The sequence below is a fragment of the Cornus florida genome, unplaced genomic scaffold (genome assembly GCF_030987335.1).
Source record: "Cornus florida cultivar Cherokee Brave unplaced genomic scaffold, ASM3098733v1 CherokeeBrave_3.0.0_Hap2_Chr11, whole genome shotgun sequence".
In the NCBI taxonomy this organism is placed as follows: domain Eukaryota; kingdom Viridiplantae; phylum Streptophyta; class Magnoliopsida; order Cornales; family Cornaceae; genus Cornus; species Cornus florida.
Genome location: NW_026775581.1, coordinates 43,443,446 through 43,465,027, shown reverse-complemented (window position 1 = coordinate 43,465,027; position 21,582 = coordinate 43,443,446). Strand labels below are relative to the sequence as shown.

Here is a 21,582-nt window from a genome sequence, read left to right as displayed (position 1 = left end):
TAATATATAAGTTTTTCTATTTCAAATAGGATATAAAAATTCTTGCATCAGGACGATACATATCGAACTATGTAATAGGGAAGAACCTAAGGCTCCGTTTAGTTAGATAGAAATAAGCGAAAAAAGAAAAGAAATGGAAAATGAAAGAAAAGTGAAGTAAATAAAAAGAAAAGTTATTTTCTATGAAACATTTAGTTAGCCTGAAAATTTATTCAAGAAAATTGTATGAAAATATTAGTTTGTTAGTTTGGATAACATGAAAATGAAAAGAAAGTGATTGTGCATACCAAAATTACCCTTATGATTTCAACTACTAAAAAAATAAATAAATTTGTGTTTGATGATATTTATTTTATTCAAAGTTTTAATAAAATGATGAATTATTAAATTTTTATAATATAATTATTTATATTGTTTAAATTAAAACAATATTTCAAGACCTCTTAGGTAGAACTATAAAAGCAGAACCATCTATTCATTTGAGAGAAATAACGAAGCTTAAAAAAAAAAAAAAAATTTGGGCTCATGGACTTTCAACCAAGAAGACAAAAAGAGAAAAATATATATATTTTATTCTTTATCTATATAATAGAGGTGTATAATATATATGATACAATGTATATATTTAGAACAAAAAAAAAAAAAAAAACAAATCGTCCAAATAGTATTGCAAGAGAACATGTTTAGAGAGAAGTTGACTTCTAGAGTTCACTAAAATATAAATTGTTAAAAAACTTGCCTCTAGTAGAAAAGAAACTAAGTTAGAAAATAAAGAAATTAATTATTTTACATGGTTTAGTTATTGGATAAAATAAGAATTTCAAATAAAAAGAAGCAATTTTCACGAAAAAATATTATTTTCCCGTGTTTCGTGTCAAAAAAGTTTTGGAAGAAAGTAGCCTAATGTGGGAAAGTATTTTTTTTATTACGATTCTTTTTTCATCTATCCAAATTATAAAAAAATTTAAAATTTTTCTTTTTCCTTTTTTTTTCTAGTTGATTCCATCTAACCAAACGAAGCCTAAAAGAAAAAGTTGCAAACTAGTATTGAATGACATTAAAATTAATTTTAAATTGAGAGAAACTTAAATTTAATTAATATAAACAGAGCTTATGCATCCAAGTAGCAATGTGTAAGCACATAAAAATCTTAGGCCCGTTTGAAATGCTTTTTGTTTTTGGGTTACTGTATTGTCGATTTTGACAAAAAAAAAAAAAAAAAAAATATTGGTATGACATTTTTATTTATTTTATATAATGCTAAAACACGTCGTAAACAATTATCTAAAATTAAAAGATCAAAAAATTATTATTTTTTGTTATGATAATTATTCATGATCTAAATTCATAACAGTATAATAACACAAAACGTTTAAAACATCGCTCCAAACGCGTGCATGTATTCCAAACGCGCGCATGTATTACGTAGTAAAGGAGATTAAGTGTAATTTGACAATTTAAATAAAATGGGTCTATAAGCTATAACCCGGATTTTTTTTTGGGTCAGAGAAATTAACCCCTTACACGGTTCATTACACACTGAAAATATTAGATTTCAAACAGAGGAGAGGAGAGGAAGAGGAAGAGGAAGAGGAAGAGGAAGAAGAGAGGTATGATCTATGACCATCTTGGAATTTATTGAAGTATTTAATCTTGAAAAGATTTTATATGATTTTAATTTACGTTGCTATTATGATACAGTTTAGTCGAAAATCAGGAAATTGCTATCGATTTCGTTCATCGATTGAACCAAACTACTATTAGATTTAATCGGTTTTGATAATCGGTACTACGATTCACACCAATGCGAACTTTTGATCTTTATCTAGACCCTTATGACTTCCAACGAGCCATTTACCAAAAGATAGGCAAACCTACAGTAGCTATCGGCTCCAAGTAGCTCTGAAACTTTCTTACCATCACCGTTATTGTCATAATCCTCTTCTTCTTCAAGCAACAAAACCCTAATTTTTCTATTTAACTTATTGCGTAAATAATTAGAAGGTTAGGTAAGGACCTTTGGCATGATTTGACTTTCAGATGTCGGGTCTCAAATTATTGACAATTTGGCAATAAAATGTGAATCAGTGAAATCCCAATATCGAATTATTGATAATGGGGTTTCAATCCACAGATTTTCGTCAGGCAGTTCAGGGATTTTTTGCTGCAACTGCTTGAAACTCGTTAATCTTGGAGTGGATTATGTTACTTAGGTCATGCTGGCTGGTAGGACTTGTACTGTAAATGACCAAGACAGACAATGTTTGCATATTGGTCTTTATCTTGTCTTATTGGACTCATTTCTGTTGTATTTTTATCTTGCTTTTGGTGGCTATGAGTTATATCAGCTGAAATATGTGATATATATATACATATATATTCAAAATCTAACCTTTTTTTTTTTTTTTTTCTTCTTGTGTCACAGGATACAGTACTCTCTGAGATTATCTATTATGGTGGGGGTTCTAAATGCTTTGAGCGCTGGTACCATAATTTGGAATTAAACTTGCCAAACATGATCTGTTGCTTCTGAGTTAACGATGAAGCGTTATGTTTACATCAATGATGACGAACTTTCACCAGATCTTTACTGTGACAATCGCATATCGAATAGAAAATATACATTGCTGAACTTCCTCCCAAAAAATTTATGGGAACAGTTCAGGTGATTATCGAATTGTTACCTTTGATTTCATTTATTTCTTCTCAAATTCTGTTGTGGATTGTCTTGAATAAACATGTCGAAATTTGATAAAATCTTCTGCTCTTTTGAGTTCCTTTTAGCAGGTCACATGTAGAATTTTTCTCTTTCAATTCAATATATTTCCTTTGGCAGTATAGATATATTTTAGAATTTTTAGGTAGCTTCATGGATATAATGGAATCTTAATTGTTGAAACCTTCAATTCAGCCTAAATGTTTTTGTAGTTGATCTACTATATGGGTCAACTGGTTGTCTGGGCTGGTCCTTTCTATTTTATGCCAACTGGGTTTGAAGTGAGTGATTTTCATTATTTATGGGGCATATGGTAGGAGATACTCATGGGGACTGGGAAAAGAATGAGTTAAATTACACCTGCAGAAACAGGATACATGGAACAATTTTTATAGCCTCATTTTTTGCTAATTAATAGAGGCTGCTTTTTAGTAGAGGAATATTATTAGTTTCCTCTACTCCTATGGTATATAAATACGATAGTATGTATATGATTATATGTGCATCTACATATGTATGTAATATGTATGCATGTGTATATACATATTTATGTATGCCTATGTCTATGAATGGGCTTCCTCCAATCAGTTGATAGTTAATCTTTTATGTTGAATTGCAAATTTTAAATTTTCTTTCCTTTCTTGCTTATGGAAACTTATGGTATGTTTGGTTCGAGGGAAGGGAAGAGAGGGAGGCATCCCTCCTTGCTTTGTGTTTTTTAATCCTCCCAAAATTGGGGGAAGAGAGGAGAGAAAAAAGGATAACTACCAACAAACATGCAATTTCCATGTTTAACCTTCCCAAAAAATTGAAATAAATATCTACTTTTTATAATTGTATATAAAAACACTCTTTCCCTTCCTTCGAACCAAACAAGAAAAAAGTGTTACCCCATCAATCCTTTCGACTAGCCATTCCATTCAACAAAACAAAAAGTGAGGGAGACACCTACCCTTCCTAGGGATGCCTCCCCCTCTCCCTCCATCCATTTTTTCATCCCTCCAACCAAACATAGCATAATATGATGGACAAACAGGACATGGACATAGGCACCGTGACATGAAAGTTTTTAAAAGAAGGATAGGACATAGGCATGATGAGCACACAATAATATCTATTTTGATGTATAAATTTGTATGATTTACGAAAAAAATCATGATGCGTGTTTGAATGTATTGTTCATCCATGTAGATGTGTATATGTATACATGTATGACTCTGCTTCTACTTTCATGCCATATTTTATACCACTTCTACTTCCATACCATATGTTACATGGACTCTAATGTGTAGCGGTGTGCAAGTGTCAGACTTCCATGAATTAAAAATTCTTAGGATACTGAGACTTTGCTTGAATTATGTCCAAAAATTAGATTTGAGTACTACTCACATTCTGGACATTTAAATACATCATATGTATATAATTGTGTAATATATGATACTTTTATTAAAATAAAATATAATAATAGTGTAATTTATGATGCTACTGATCTTTAAGGATCTACTGATGTAGAATTTAAATCATATGAGATGTGAAAAAAGGGATTTTCAATTATCTCAGAAGTAGGAAATTTTTTTGTTCTATCAGATTTGAGCTTTCTTTCTTCTGCTCCTTCCATCATCATGTGCAGAGGATCACGTTGTCTGTTTTAGGTTCATGCATTGGACACATACCCCATTTTAATACAGTTTGTGTGGACACAGGTATTGAAGGGGATAGGAGAGTTCATGTAACATACCTGTTCCCATTCCATTAGTAGAACATTCTTATAGGTTTTATTTTTAAATATGGTCAAAATTTATTTAAGTTTTATATGAACATTATTTCTTTTTCCTTAGAATTAAAGTTTTCTTTTTCCTTAGACTCATTCGTCACATGTTAGTGAGTGTTCAAGAATTTTTTACCTTGTCCTGAACTTAAGAATAAATTGCGAACATGTTCTAGAATCTAGATGTGTCGAACACGTGTGAGTTTGTTCGAAAAGTCTTAGTGTTTGACATTTGTCTAACACGGACTTCTCCTTAGAAGCGATTTTTGCTTTTTTAGGTGGCCACCAATATTATTTCACAAAGCTGCAGATTAACTTCATTATTTTATGTTTCAGTCTTTGTATTATTCGGTTGGTGAATGGCCCTGTCACTTTCACGGAGTCATTGGCCAATATTTTATGGCAAAAAATTTCTCAAATGGGATCATTATGTAATAGCCAACATTCTTTAATATTATGTTTCCCCCTTTTATTGTGTATTCCTCTTTATTCCTGTAGCATACTTATTGTATTCACTAAACTAGCACATTTCACAACAACTTTAACTTTGCATTTCTTTTCTTTGCTAAATTTTATTTATTTATGTGCTTCTCAGACGCTTTCTTTCTTTCTTTGCTTCCTTTGTAATTTTCTTACAAATTTATATCCTATGTGTCCAGCCGGTTCATGAACCAGTACTTTTTGTTGATAGCTTGCCTTCAGCTATGGCCACTTATTACTCCCGTAAATCCTGCAAGTACGTGGGGCCCACTCATTTTTATATTTGCAGTCTCAGCATCAAAAGAGGCATGGGATGATTACAATAGATATCTCTCGGACAAGAAAGCAAATGAGAAAGAAGTTTGGATTGTAAGGCAGGGCATCAAAAAACATGTATGGGAAATTTATCTCCACTAATTTTCTTTTTAGTGGTTAATTTTCAATTTTTTTGTGGAACATAGAAATTTACTTACATTTGTTGCCAAATGAACTAGTGGGTTTGCTAACTTCCTCGATTGCTCCACTCTTCTGTTTTCTAGAATTCATGTTTAATTCTTGTCATCTATTTGTATAAATATTACTTGGTCTTCTTTCTTGAGAAACAACATTTGATTTCTCATTCTCTTTTGTTGATTGGTTTTGTTTTTATCAACTCAATCAACTCAATAAAGTCTTATCTTAACTATTGTGGTCAGTTATATGAATCTTTATCGGTAATAGCATAATTAGTAAAAAAGTTTGGGTCATTTTGTAAATATCCTTCAATACTTCTGCGTAGATATATATAAGTGATTTTAGTGTTCTCTAATTTTTTAAGAGAAGACAGATTCATCCCAAATTATTTTTCTTTGTAATTCGTAGCATGGTATTGGAGCAACGATCCATTTCTCTATTTGAAACCCTAGATGATTGTCACGATGAGAGTCATCGTGGCCATGTCTATGTGTTGGTGTCCTTGAAAACTTAGAATTAAAATCGGAACCCTAGATTGTTGTCGCTAAAGGAGACGTCGTCGTACTAGTTCGTTGGTGGTACTCGTCGTTGTCGTACTAGTTCGTTGGTGGTACTCATCGTCATTGGCGGAGGGAGATTGATCGACCATCATTCTCTCTCTCAGATTTGACTTCGCTTGTCATGCACGTGTAATCGCATGACTAGTGATTGGTCGATTGGTCGCTGTGTTCATTGTGGTACTGTGAGTGGTCATCGTTGTTATGGATTGTTGGTAGCCAGAATTTTGAAAGGCAAACAGGTTTGAGGAAGTAAAGGAGGTATTGTCATCCGATATGACTATAGCGAATCGGGTTACATCGATTCAAGCCAAATTTACTGAATTGGGTTGGATCCGACCCGTCAGATTCGGCCTGACTAGCGTAAACCAGGTTATCAGACCAGTTCAGTTTGGTTTGGTTTTTCGGCCAGTTTAACCCATTGGAGTTTCGTTCGGTTTGTTTTTCTCCTTGTGCAGTTCCTTTAAAATTAGTTCAAGTGGTTCAGTTTCTTTTACTCTCTCAGCTTCTCAGTTTCTCCTGATTTTTTCCTAGCAAAAGTTGTTATCTTTGTTAATGGATCATGGCAGAGCCTAATGAAGTCAAGATAACCTCTACTGCAGTTACAAATAATGTTGTTGTTGGGATGCAAACTATTACTATTAAACCAAGTAATACCAAGTAATCATTACCATATATAGAATTACCATGTATAGGGTTTTCTTGTTCTCCACTCACCTACTCCCGTAGCTTCCCCTATATAAACACCATTGTATTATTGTATTACTTGCTCAATAATATTCATGTTTTCATATATTCTCTCTCTCTCTCTCTCAACAATTACCAAGAGTTGTGATTGTTAACTGGCGTTGTAGGAGACTTTCTTATACTCTAATGGATGTATTGCAGATGTTACTGAAAAATTATCTTTCTTCTCAGATTTATTACTCAATTTGTTATCTCTAGTAATGCAATTTTTGTTTTTTTTTGTTTTTTTGATAAGTAAGATTTCATTAAAGGCGCTCAAAAGGGGGAGCGCTCCCAAAGGAAACAAAAGTCATCCAAGACGACACTATAACTGTAAGCTATCAACAAAATCCAAGAGACAATCCATAGTATTACAATCCCGTCCATTGACCCAAAAGAGAAAAGAAGTAAGAATATTGTTTTTAAGAGCTGAAATTGGAGACTCCTCTCCCTCAAAGGATCTCCTATTCCTCTCGCGCCACGAACCCCACCAAATACAAAGGGGAGTAGCCCTCCAAGCATCTCTGACTCGGCTCTCCACTGTACACCCTTTCCAAGTCTCTAACATGTCCACCGTGGATTCTAAAAAAACCCATGGAAGACCAAAAGCTACAAAAAGCATAGACCAAACATCCCTTGCCACCTAGCAATGAAGGAGAAGATGGTCGACAGATTCATCCGACTTCTTACACATGCAGCACCACTTAACCACAATCTGACGTCTCCTTCTAACCTTGTCAAGAGTAAGGATACTTCCCAGGGCAGCAGTCCACAAGAAGAAAGCCACCTTCAGTGGAGCTTTAGCTTTCCAAGGGAAAGCTGGGCAGGAAGCTCCAACATACTGTAGTAGAAAGACCTAACCTCAAATACACCTCTCGAGGTACCCACCCACACCATCTCGTCCATGCCCACCCCGACCACGACCTGGCAATAAATGAAGGCCAGGAAGCCTGTAACCTTCAAGAGTTCCCAACCGTGGAACTGTCTCTGCACATCCCAAGTCACCCTCCCATTATCGAGACGATAATAGTCAGCAACCACAACATCTCTAATAATGCAAAACTTTTTTAAAAAAATTGACGGAAAAGTAACTTAAAACGTAACTAATTATCACAGATGAGACACTAAAATTATAACGGCCTTCTTATAGAAGCTACATGATACATTGTGTATGTTCATTTGTTTTTGTCACTCATTTTTGCAGATTTTTTAAAATTTTTTTTAATAATCTATTTCTTTAGCTTGAATTTTACGATACTAACTGGTCTGAGCCATCTTCATTGCATCGGTGATTTTCACTTGTAGATTCAAGCTCAGGACATTCGTGTGGGTAACATTGTGTGGCTTCGTGAGAATGAAGAAGCCCCATGCGATCTTGTTCTAATTGGTACCTCTGAACCACAGGGTCTTTGCTATATAGAGGTATGCATGCTGCTTCATATGTTCTGTTTGACACTTCTAAGTTTGAAGTTGTTACTGCAGCTATTTTTTGTTCCATTTCCTTTCCCTTTTTATTTTTTATTTTTTTATTATCCATAAATGGTATATATTTTTATTTTGAGTGATTGGGTTGGCTTGCTAGCAATTGTTGAAGTGAATCATGATAAAATTCTACAGAAAGTAAAGCAGGTTAAGGAAAACAACTCCACGAAATGTTCAAGAATTACTAGGAGATTAAATTGCGTTCGAAGAAAAGTTCAATTATGTAGATTCCAGCTTTTCTATGAGGAATCCATAGCTTGTCAAACTCAAATGAATTCAAATTAGATTTCAGCCTGAATTCCTTCTTTAGAAAGCTACTGGTAGTCCCTCTTTTGCGATGTTATAAAAGAATTGTAATATTTTCATACTGAAGAACATTTCTGGAGTCTTCTAGAAGCCCTAAACAAAAAAGAACTGTTCAGAAGACTTCTCTCAAGTTTATAAAAAAGAAAAAGGAAGAAGACTAAGTACTAAAGTAGGATCTCTTAATTTTGCTTTCGGTTGAATAAAACATTAATGCTCAAATAAAAACCTTGTAATGGTTCTTGTTAAAAAGCCTTCTAATGGCATTAAATCTAATCTCTCTCAAGTAAGTATTAAAGTGTACTTAAATTTGAAGCTACATGTAAAGAGTAGTCTGTTGTTAGCCCCATTGCTGTTTTTGTTTATTCAATTATTGGTTGCCTATTAGGGGTAAAGAGAAGTCTGAGCCTTCCACTTCCAGTTCTTCTTTTGGATTTTAGTGAAATTCATTCTTAACACTATTAACATCCTCCCCAAATCCCATCACCACCCAAAAAAGACAAAAAAGAAAAACTGTTAGTATCTTCCTGTAATTGTAATGGAGATTGACTTTGAGTTTTATATTGTAGAACAGATGTAATGCTCAAGTATTATAACCATAGCATGTTCAAAATGGGAGAAAATCACCTCTGCTGTATTTGGATTTCCCAGAGAGGTACCACCCGATCCCCTTGATTGGGAGTGGGTTGATGAACTTATGCCGGTGTCAGATAGGGATAGGGTTGGTTGGACAGCCTAGCTTCCGGAACCAACAGGATTATTTGAGGGAGGAGCATTTGCTATGGATTCATGGACTTTTTTTTATTTCTTCAAATTAGTATGTCTTTGCTTCAAAATATTAAAGGCACTATATTGTCATTTGCATTATTGATCATAGCCCCAATGAATCCAAATTATGGGGGATACTTTAGATTCTAAACACATGGTGTGGTGGAGCTTTTTTCATGGGTAGGAGAATTTCTTGTAGTCTTTCTATGTAGTGTGCGTGTGTCATCATACAATTCATAGCAGTCGTGAAGATCACTGTTCTTTTCAAGGCCGTTACTGATTACGGTAGCACTAGACAATGATTTGTTGAAGCTGTAGTTACCCATTTGATCAACAATATGGGTGCTGATGCTTCTTTGCTCATAAAGCTTCTGCTTATCATCAAGCCCTTGGCTGGTTTTGTTCAACCTGCTTTTTGTTAGGAAGTGAGTATGCGGATGCTGGAGAGTAAGATACTGAAGGATAGCAACTTTCCTGTGATGTAGCATTTTTCTCGTGTTTGTTTAACATTTTAGTAGCACTTTTTTGTGAGAATGCAGGATTCTTAAGTTAATTTTTTTTTTTTAATCCCCCCACCCACCTGACCCCTACATTTGTTTCTTAAAAATTAACAGGGGGACTTGGAGTTTAACGAAACACTATTTCCTGTCTCCAACAACTCTCACTCTGATTAAACAGATTGATATCATAAGCTGTGAAGGATGCTAGCATTTCTTGAAAAGCATGATGTTCATTCTTTTTTAATATTCAAGTAACCAATGATGTAACATATTTTGCAGACCTCTGCCTTAGATGGTGAAACTGATCTCAAGACAAGGGTGATACCCTCTGCTTGCATGGGAATAGATTTTGAACTGTTGCACAAAATCAAAGTATGATTTTTGTATGATTATGGCTAGAGAATTTATTGGTATATCGCTTTTAAATTATTGACCAGTTATTATGGTATTAAATTTATCTTTGACAGGGTGTTATTGAGTGCCCCAACCCAGATAAAGACATCAGAAGATTCGATGCAAATTTGCGGTTGTTTCCTCCATTTATTGATAATGACATGTGTCCTTTAACAATAAAGAACACTATTCTTCAGTCGTGCTACTTGCGGAATACAGAGTGGGCTTGTGGAGTTGCTGTCTACACAGGCAAGTCCATATTTTTATGAAATGTCAAGGTCATGGAACATGGCTGAATCATTTTACTTATTTATCTTATTTATGTCCTTTAAATTATTTGCTTCTTTTTCTGCTGTTTTCTGTTTGTACGTGTATATGTTATATGTGGTAGTTAAATCTTTCACCTGAAGGAGCTAAAAGATGATCAATTGCAACAATGGATGAGAAAAGAGAGCAGAAGAGTGACTGATATTTTGTTGGGCATGTCGGGGATACTAATTCATATGAAGGAACTGAAAAAGATGACGAGGAGCAATAATGGCAGAAAGAGAGAGTGGAGAGGAGAGGAGAGAAGGGTTGGAGGGTTATTAAATTGTGTTGTGCTGCTTTTTTATGCACATGTTAAATGAATTGTCTTGTGACACAATATCTTAATTCTTAACTAGTCTCTTTGAGTGATTGCAAAATATTTGTCCATTAAAGGAGTAGATATAAAGCAGTAGAAATGTGTTCCTTTATTTCGCCTGTCTGACAATTGTTAGCTGCATGTTTGGCAAAATATGAGCTGCAGAAGACTATGGCCCACGAGATACTCATGCCCCATCTTTGGTGCTTGATTTTGTTTTAGGTGTATCCATTCTCATACATTGGTCAAGAACAATTTGTTGGATTATTTAGGAGCAGTTATTCTTCAAATTTCTTGGAACAGCATGTGGGTCATTAGAAGTAATATTCATGTTGTCAGCTATGCGTCAGTTAGGATCTGTTCATATGCTTTTGTCTACATGGTTAATTTGGAGAGGACTAGAGGAGGCTGTCTCAAATGGCTGTACAAAGGAAGGTTTATATTTTGGTGGGGTTGGAATTTTCTTGAATCGTCTTGCGTATCTCAATCTGCTTTGAAATTTATCCTTCAAAATATACTTTTTGGTCCTCATGGATTGAGTAAGTTGTTATAAAATAGGTTCGAGAGGGAGATTGTGTTTGGGGAGAATGTGTTTTACCATTTTGTAGGTACTATGAATGATCTTATGAGAGATCCAATTCACTACTGCTAGTAGTAATTTGTGTTACTGTTAGCTGATATTTAAAAGCATTTAACATGCCATTAACTTTGGTTGTTCACACTTAATAGTAGAAATATTTGATTAAGATATTCCAAAAAGGAAAAAGAAGATGCGCTCAAAGACTCTAAAACCCTCCGTACTTATCAAAAAAAAAAAAAAAAAAAAGATTCTAAAACCCTCCGCAACACATATAACCTTTTTTTTTTTTACTGCTTTTCACTATTGTAGTTGTAGCCAATTTGAGAGACATACATGTATTTATTTATTTCCTTCTGGCTCCAAATTAATTAAACTGTTCTGCTAAAATCAACACAAGATCAAACATACAATCTTGGATTGTTGAACAAAATCATTTGAAATATTGAAGAAGTTCGTAGCAATTTCATCAAACTCAGTAACCCATTGATAGGGTGAAACTATTATTATTTTTTTCCCAGGTTCCATGAACACTTGAGAAAAATTTGCAAATCATATGCTAACTGCTTGGATTATTATATACCATAAACTTGATTTAAGGAATGGATGTATTAATCAAGAACTAGATTTCTTCTTTGTGCACTCCAATTATTTTTAGATTGTTCTTTCCTATGCTACTTCTGAATATTTTCTGAGTTTGGTTTTCCCACTGCCTTAACTTTCTAGTATGATACTTCTCTTGATTTGTTTTTAATTCCAAAGTTCGTTTGTTATGTAATTTCTGAATCTTTGTGATGGTGATGAGTCGGTAACAACAAATTGTTAACCTTCTATACGTTCTTCTTGTTTTATTTTCAGGCAATGAAACAAAGCTCGGTATGAGTAGGGGTATACCTGAACCAAAGCTTACAGCTGTTGATGCCATGATTGACAAGTTGACTGGAGCAATATTTGTTTTTCAGATAGTAGTTGTTATTGTTCTAGGCATAGCTGGGAATGTCTGGAAGGATACAGAAGCAAGAAAGGTTTGTCTCAATTTGCAACTTGTTAATTTTGAATTTGAGCTTTCATGGAAAATGTTTCTTTCACACACACACACATGCACATATATATATTAATATATTTTTGTTGGGATTGTGTCTACATAACGGGTCTGATTTTATTCGCAAATTGAACCATTTTGCTTTCATATTATTAGAATCTGTTTGAATTTCTAGTCAGGCAATGTACATGACTGCAAGCATTTGATGGATACTAGATATATTCGGTAAGCGGTTGGTTAATTCTTCAACAATTTGTTGCTGGTTGTTATTGTGGGACAAAACTGTGCTAATTATTGTCTTCACTTCTGAAAGATTATACTGTCGCTACTGAAATTGAACTTATATCTCCAGTTGGAGATGGTTCAAGAGCATAGCAATTTTGTACATATGAAATTATTTATCGTTGGAGTTTTTTTATTTTCCTTTCACTAAAAATTAAATAATATAAACTTCTCTTGGCATCATTTAGGAACTTTTATCTTCTTAATATCTCTACGTGTGAATGTAAATTTATTATTATTTTTTTTCGTAAGTTGTGCATGTAAAGTTATTGTTATCTAACCACTATGATACTGAAGTGTGAAAGCGCCATTCCTTGGTGCAAGCTCCGGTTGTTAAGCTCGAGAATGCATGTTAGATTGTGTGGGTTGCCACTTTTTGCAAATGGAGGTAAGGTTTGTACCTAGTCCACCCCTTCTAGCACTGGGATTGAATGCGACCTACAGTGGTTTCCGCACATTACTGCTGTTCATGGTGTTTAAGTGCGTAGACTCCTCTAATTAATAATTACTAATAAACATTGATAAATTACATATTGGAATATTAATTCATTAAACATTCTTAACTCTCTTCTCAAGCTGGATCATAGATATTTGTCATGCTAGCTTGTTAGAGAAATGTTAGAAAAGAGGGAGGGAGGGAGGGAGGGAGGGAGGGAGAGGGGGGATAAATAGTTAAAGAAAAAAACAAAGAAAGAAAGAGAATTAGGGTATAGTTGAGAAATAAATTATTGTTTGTTAATAACAAAAAAGGAGAATCTATAGAGGAAGAAAAGGGTTTGTAACAGGTTAAAGAGGGAAAAAAGAAAAAGGATTGTTGAATAAGAAGGCTCGTTGATAGTTGAGCTTCGATGATTGGTTGTAGCAAGTTCGACACTTGGTTGCAAGAGAGAGTGAGATTTCTCTGTTTCCACTTTTTGGTCTTGTACAAGTTTGAACAGGTAATAAGCATTGATAAATATTAATTAAATTATCATTGAAACTTTTCGGAGTATTCCTAGGGGTGGAAATTCGTGTTTGCAGGTCGTAATCATGTCGTGTCGTGTCGATCTAAGGATATTCTACTAAACAGCTCAACCCGAACACGACTCGTTTAATAATCATGTCAGGAACCCTCAACACTAACCCGACCTGTTTATTAAATGGGTTACACGTGTAACTCGTTTAGTGACCTGTTTAATAAAATCAAATATTTTATTATTTAAATTATTAATAATACTTGATCAAACATTAAATACTATAAAAATATAAGTTTCAATCCAACCAAATTACTAGTTTAGATAGTTATTTTGGAACTTAAATAGAAATTTGCTTATGACACATATAGTTAAACGGGTATAAACGGGTTACACGGGTTGAATCCCTCAACCCAAACACGACACGATTAACTAAACGGGTTAATCGTGTTGACTCGTTTACGACCCGAAAGGTCAACCCTAACCCGTTTAACTCGTGTCGTGTTTGAGTCGTGTTGGCAGGTCGTGTCAAACTTTGCCACCCCTAAGGATTCCTCATACTTTATACTTTAATGATTCTTTTTTTGAAACTTGAAAAACCCCCTTTTAATCTAGCATCATTGTCCACATCATGTCCATTTATTTGAAAAAAACAAAGAAACTCAGGCACGTTTTTTGGCTTGTCCGACACATATTGGGTCGTGTCCGACGGGTGTTTGCTTCTGACACGGATAGTTCAACCTTTTTTTTTTTTTGATAAGTAAATTGTATTAAAAGCGTTCAAAAAGGGGAACGCGACCCAAACTATACAAAGACAAAACGGAGCCTATGAATTCAAAGAGCTCATAAAATCAACAATCTCCTCAAGAGAGGAGTAGTCTCTCCCCTGACCCCAACAAAACAAATTACAAATGATAGAAAATTTTAACACCCCAATGGAGGATTCCTTTCCCTCAAAAGATCTTCCATTACGCTCTCTCCAAAGGCTCCACCAAATACAAAAAGGGATCACCCTCCAAAAAACTCTGACCTGAGCCCCCACCCATTGGCCCCTCCACATATCTAACAACTCCCAAGATGACCGAGGCATGACCCAATGAATACCAAACAGGCCAAACATCAAACTCCAACAATCATGAGCCACAGGACAGTGCAACAAAAGATGATCCACCGACTCCCTATTAATCTTGCAAAGACAACACCTATTAACAATGATATGCCTTCGCTTCCTCAAGTTGTCCAAAGTCAAAATCTTACTCCAAGCTGCAGTCCACATAAAAAAGGCCACCCTAAGAGGCGCCTTAGACCTCCACACCGTCTTCCATAGGAATGAGGTACCATGAAAACCAGAAAGGCACACAAAAAAGGTCCGGACCTGGAACATCCCCTGAGAAGAAGGCACCCAAAACAAGGAATCTGCCCCAGACCCCTCCACCTCCTGTCTGTAAAGAAGAGCCAAAAACCCAGTGACATCATCCAGCTCCCAATCCTGAAAAGCTCGCCGGAAACGCACATCCCAAGACAACCTTCCACTATCAAGGCGATAGTAGTCAGCAACCATTGCATGTTTGTCAATAGCAATCCTAAAAAGCCTGGGAAACAATAGGGCCAAAGGCCTATCATCACACCATGGATCCTCCCAAAACCGGACAGTTCTTCCATCCCGAACTCTGAATCTAATATGTTTGGAAAAGGCATCCCACCCCTTACCAATGGCCCTCCACACCCCCACTCCGCTAACAGACCTGACTGGTCTAGCTGACCACCCTCCTCTCTCCTCCCCAAAGCGACATGAGATAACCCTTCTCCATAATCTATGTCTTTCCTTACCAAATCTCCAAAGCCACTTACCAAGAAGAGCACAATTGAAAAGGGCCAATCTCCTAATTCCAAGCCCTCCAAACCGAATAGGCTTGCAAACCTGTTCCCATTTGACAAGATGATACTTGAACTCTTCTCCGCGACCCCCCCAAAGGAAATTACGTTGGAGCATTTCTAGTCTTCCAACAATAGAGGCTGGAATACAAAAAAGCGAAAGAAAGTGCGTTGGAAGGCTTGACAAAGTGCTCTTCACTAACGTAACTTTACCGCCCTTTGACAGATATTGTTTTTTCCAACCCACTAATCTTCTCTCGACCCGCTCAATCACCGGGTTCCAACTTCCCACCCTCCTAGCCGAGTCCCCCAGCGGCAAACCCAAGTACGAGATGGGAAAGCGTTGCGTCCCACATCCTAGGACAGCAGCCAGAGTGTCCACCTCCTGAACGTCCCCCACAGGAACAATCACACTCTTTCCCACGTTAACTTTCAAACCAGAAACAGCCTGGAAACAAACCAAAACACATCTCAGTTACCTCAACTGGGAAATATCAGCCTCACAAAAAACAATAGTGTCATCCGCAAAAAGTAAATGAGAGATCTCCAACTGCTGAACTGATTCAGGGCCAATCTTGAAACCCCTAAGAAAACCCAAATCCACCGCCCTTCTCATCAGCCTGCTAAGGGCCTCCATAACAATAATAAAAAGAAAAGGGGAGAGACGATCCCCCTGTCTCAGCCCACGAGAACTGCCAAAGAACCCCGAAGGAGAGCCATTCACCAACACCGAAAACCTGACAGTGGAAACACAAGAAACAATCCACTTCCTCCATCTCTCACCAAAACCCATCCTCTCCAACAGATAGAACAGGAAATTCCAGCAAACATGATCATAGGCTTTCTCAATATCCAGCTTACCTTTTAGCTATGTCTGTGCTCTCTCTCTCTCTCTTCGTGTTGCACTCACACTGAAGTTTGTATTCAAGTTTCCATCTTATTTTTCAAAATTTTCCATTCACCATGTTTGCCGTGTATCTTTTGGACTGCATGACTGCATAATGCAGTTCTGACTTCCATGTGTAATGGAGTTGTCGTGTATAGAACATCAAGTTTCCAACAATATACACCCGACTTTAGTGCATCATTACAACATAAATGACTCTGATGATGATGTGCTCAGATAATCATATATAAGTTTTAACGACGATGTGCCCAGATAATTCTATCTAAGTTTGTTTGGGTTTTCCGGTGGGATTAGTAGCAGAAGAATTAGTTTGTTTTCTCAGGTACTTCTTAATTACTGTTGATGTTCCTGCTCTTGACAGGTTGTTAGATGTTACAGTTGCATAGTTTGGAAGAGTTGGACAATTCGCATTAATTTCAAGTTATTTTTACACTTTCTGGGTAGTATATTGTTTGGCGTCTTTACAGCATACAAGTTTGGATTTGTTGAGTGGTGTGCTCTCTTGCCTCCTTAGGGCTTGTTCATCCTTTCTACTTTTATGTGTGTGTGTATATATATACACACACACACACACATATATATTTGTTTTATATTTTCTACTAATGGATTATAACTATTAATTAAGTTTTATAAAAAAAGATTATTTGGTCAAATAGTTAGAAGTGTTGTGCTTGCACATTAATTTATGAAGCATTGAAGTGGTTAATGGTTTCATGATGTATGTGGATTGACTTCCTGGTCTGCGTTCTTTCTTTCTTGTGATTATATTTCTGATTTTCCTTGATACACAACATTTTACTCATAAATGAACTTGAGCTGCTGTGGTCTGCATATTTAAAGATTAAATTGGTATACAAAACATCAAAGTACATATTGATTTATTGGTCTGTGCAGTTATTTTTCTTGCATTAATTTCATTTTTAAGGAGTATCCTCACACTTCGTCATTTTTTCTAAGAATTGTTGTTGCTAGTATGGTTGTCTTTGCTCAAAAGTTACATATGATTGAGAATCACATTGTAATTCTTTAGTGAAATATTAAGCTCTCAACATTATACATATTATTGAAGATTTAATGGAGAAATTAGTGGAGGAAAAATCTTACAGTAATTGATGTTGTTTCCTATTATTGAAGATTTGATGTTATAGAGGAATCAATGGAGAAAAATCCTCCTTGTTTCCTATTTTCTATCTCTTTCCATTCTCATAATTTCTTCTCTTATATAAAGAGCTTCCACCATTGTATTGTATATGAATTGAGAGAGTATTATAAAAGTGATGTAGCCCTTTGGGCTCTTTGTGTCGTGGATGTAAGCCTTAGTGGCTCAACCACGTAATATTTGTGTTCTACTTGTTTTATTTAACTATTCGCTTCCGTTTTATGCTTTACAACATGGTATCAGAGTCTAATTTCTCTTCCTAGGTTCAGACCTCTATTTTGGGGTATTCCCTTGGTATCTGAAATGTTGCTAAGGGTTTCTTAGTGCTTTGTGACTTGTTTGGGCTGCCGGTTTGTTCGGCAGTAATGCTTTTTGCCTTTGCTGTGTCTCTGGCAGTTTTTATTGACTTGTTTGGTTTGCCGGTGTGTTCGGTAGCATTGTCTTCGTCTTTGCCGTGTCTCCGGCAGTTTTTATCGACTGTTTGGGTTGTCGGTGTGTTCGGTAGCATTGTCCTTGCCTTTGCTGTGTCTCTGGCAGTTTTGTGCTTACTTGTTTGGGCTGTCGGTGTGTTCGGTAGCATTGTTCTTCGTCTTCTCTCTTCATCATTCACACTTGTTGCTCGTCATCTCAATGGCAAGTTAGGCATTCATGCTCCAACTTGAGGGGGAGTATTGAAGATTGAATGGAGATATCAGTGGAGGAAAATCTTATAGCAATTGATGTTGTTTCCTATTATTGAAGATTTGATATTATAGAGGAATCAATGGAGAAAAATCCTCCTTGTTTCCTATTTTCTATCTCTTTCCATTCTCATAATTTATTTTCCTATATAAAGGAGCCTCCACCATTGTATTGTATATGAATTGAGAGAGTATCAAGTGATGTAGCCCTTTGGGCTCTTTGTGTCGTGGATGTAGGCCCTAGTGGCTGAACCACGTAATAGCTGTGTGTTCTACTTGTTTTATTTATCTCTTTGCATCCGTTTTATGCTTTACAACATATATATATATATATATATATATATATATATATATATATATATATATATATATAACCTTTATTATGTAAATTTGTTTCAGTTCATACCCACTTTCGTGTTCTTATGCTTTTGTAGCAATGGTACGTCCGATATCCAAATGAAGGTCCATGGTATGAACTATTGGTCATCCCTCTACGATTTGAGCTTCTTTGTTCCATCATGATACCCATATCTATAAAGGTAAGCATTTATGTTATGTTGCTTCCTCCTCATTTACTTTACAATTTTTTTTTTTTTGCTGTAGTTGACATCAGTTTTATTATGTTTTGATGCAAAATAAAGTTCTTTAAGAAAAGTTGGCAGTTGACATGAGTATGTGTTTTGATGTGAAATTAAGTTCTGTAAGAAAAGCCGAGAATGAATATGAGACAAGTCCTTGTAGTGGAAGGAAAAGAGTAGCAAGTTGGTGTGCGTCAACACAAAGATCTGTGAGCTGTGGTGGATACAAGTCTCCTTTAGCTTCCCCAATGGTTGAGGGCCTTCAGGCTGGACCTTTATTAAATTTTTGGTTATGAGTCCTATTAAGATTTTTCAAAGGTTGAGGCTACATCTGCCGTTAGTTTTTGGCTTCCAAATTGCCCTAGTTAGGAATTCTTAGTTATGAGACCCTCCTTTTGTTAAAGAGGATATATTGTTATATGCATATGATACAATAGAATCTAGACCTTTTGACCTTTTGACCTTTTGTTATTCTCAAATATATAGAGACCCTCCTTTTGTTAAAGAGGATATACTGTCATATGCATATGATACAATAGTATCTAGACTTTTTGACGTTTTGTTATTCTCATATATATATATATATATATATATATATATATATATATATATATATATATATTAACTCTTTCTGAAATTTCTTATGTTCTTTCAAGGTTATTTTCATAGTTGGAAAAAAAAAAAAAAATGTAGCGTCTCTCTTTTGCTTACTTCTGACTTCATCTCTATGATTCATCGAATCTGACACATTATATTTTTTCCTTCCTATTATGAGGAGCCCAGTTACTATACACACAGTATTAATCCTAATTATGTCAAGGCATGAAAAGAATTTCTGTTTACTTAAAAAATTCACTAACTAGTCATTCACATTATAATCCATAATAATATAAAACAAACATGTTTGCTAACTTGTGCAAGTACGTATTCCCCTTTTTGTTCTTTTGAATGAGTTATTGGAAAAGGTCATGGCTGTAATTATATTGTAGGTTTTGATGTACTCTCTATAAACGATGCAATTTTTTTTTCTTCTTTCAATGAATCATCGAAGAAGTTCAAGCTTTTGTTGTATTGCAGATGTTTGTCTAAATTCTATAAACTATGCAATCCAATGAGATGGAATGCCAACAACAACAAGAAGCCTTTTTCCCAGCTACTTAGGGTTGACTGCATGCTAGGAAGCACAAATTCAGATATGGACACGACACGATACGAGTATGGCGATATGGCAAATCTTAGAAAGACAGGATATGGGAACGTTAGGATACAAAAAATAATATATATATATAAAATAATTTTTGGTCCATTTTTTAAAATATCATGAATCTAAATGCAGCATTAATATAACATAGGAGTTTGTTTCACAACACATAAAACAAGCATCCCTAGCCATCACTTAATAAATATTTAACTTTTGTTAACAATTATACTACGTTATTATTGATGGAAAAGTTACATTTTAATGTTCAAAACTTATTTAAAATGTGTTATAAGTATCTGAGAAGTGTCGGATACTCAATCAAAGTATCAGATACGTGTTAGAAATATAAAAATATATTTTAAATTATAGTTATGTTGAGGAAGTATCGGACACGTATCTGCGAGTATCCGTATCCGACACGTATCTGATACGGGTACGTCACACTCTAAGAAGTATTCGTGCTTCCTAAGATACATGAATTATATTTTTCCATTCCGCTGTGTCTAAGGCTATAGCCTCAGTCAAACCACAAGCTATCATATCCTTCTTCACTAACTCTACCCACGTTAACTTTGGTCTTCCTCTTCCCCTAGTGTTATCCTCGATGTGGACTATGTCACTATTCCTAATCGGCATCTAAATGTCTTCTTTGCAGATGTCCAAACCATCTAACCAATTTTCTCCCATTTTATCTCTAATTTGTGCTACTTTAACCATCTCCCAAATGTGGTCATTTCTAATTTTATCCTTTCTAGTCTTACTGCAAATCGATCTCAACATTTGCATTTTCACCACACTATGCATATGTTGTTTCTTAGTTGCCCAACATTCTATGCCATAAAGTATGGCTGGTCTAATAGTGGTTCGTTTGAACTTCCCTTTCAATTTTGAGGGAATACGCACATCACACAAGATACTAGATGCACTCCTCCATTTAACCCATTCTGCCTTGAATCTTTGATTAATGTCATCTCTAATTTTTCCTTCTTGATGAATAATTGAACCTAAATGATGAAAATGTTCATTTTCTTTTTTCTTTTTTTTTTTTTTTTGTACCTCTTGATTCTCAATCCAAACTACATCCTCGTTTATATTTCTTCTAGATTTACTAAAGTTACATTCCATGTATTCAGTTGTATTTCTAATTATCTTAAACCCTTTTAATTCTAAAACTTTTCTCCAAACCTCCAATTTGGCATTAACTCCTCCTCTAGTCTCATTGAAAACAATATCATTGGCAAATTGCATACACCATGGAATCTCATCTTGGATGTGTCTCGTCAGCTCCTCCATAATCAAGCCAAAAGGTATGGACTTAATGCTGCTTGATGTAAATCTACAGGGATTGGGAATTCACTTGTTTCCCCTATAGGCGTTCTAACTATAGTCATACAACCATCATAAACATAAATGCAATTTTTTGAAATAATATATATATATTATATCATATTATATTCTCATTTTCAAAATTATATGTATGAGAATGAGGAGTTGACAATTAATTTGTCATGTAAATAAATTGTATATCATATAATTTAAATAATTAAATTCTTTTTG

The 21,582-nt window shown here is 35.1% G+C and overlaps 1 protein-coding gene across 2 annotated transcripts in view; it reads left to right on the top strand.

The window, feature by feature from the left end:
• Positions 1–1,495: 1,495 nt before the first annotated feature.
• Positions 1,496–21,582, top strand: part of LOC132286401 (phospholipid-transporting ATPase 2) — a 45,027-nt gene continuing 24,940 nt past the window's right edge. The window contains exons 1-8 of one of the 2 annotated variants that reach the window (XM_059788733.1): positions 1,496–1,610; positions 2,426–2,665; positions 5,144–5,357; positions 8,006–8,122; positions 10,033–10,125; positions 10,221–10,395; positions 12,207–12,373; positions 18,681–18,785. In XM_059788733.1, the coding sequence (XP_059644716.1) occupies positions 2,541–2,665; positions 5,144–5,357; positions 8,006–8,122; positions 10,033–10,125; positions 10,221–10,395; positions 12,207–12,373; positions 18,681–18,785 (996 nt within the window). In that variant the 5' untranslated portion in view covers positions 1,496–1,610; positions 2,426–2,540. Of the gene's footprint in view, positions 1,611–2,143; positions 2,227–2,425; positions 2,666–5,143; positions 5,358–8,005; positions 8,123–10,032; positions 10,126–10,220; positions 10,396–12,206; positions 12,374–18,680; positions 18,786–21,582 lie in introns of those variants that run through there. The other variant, XM_059788734.1, reaches the window with a different exon arrangement.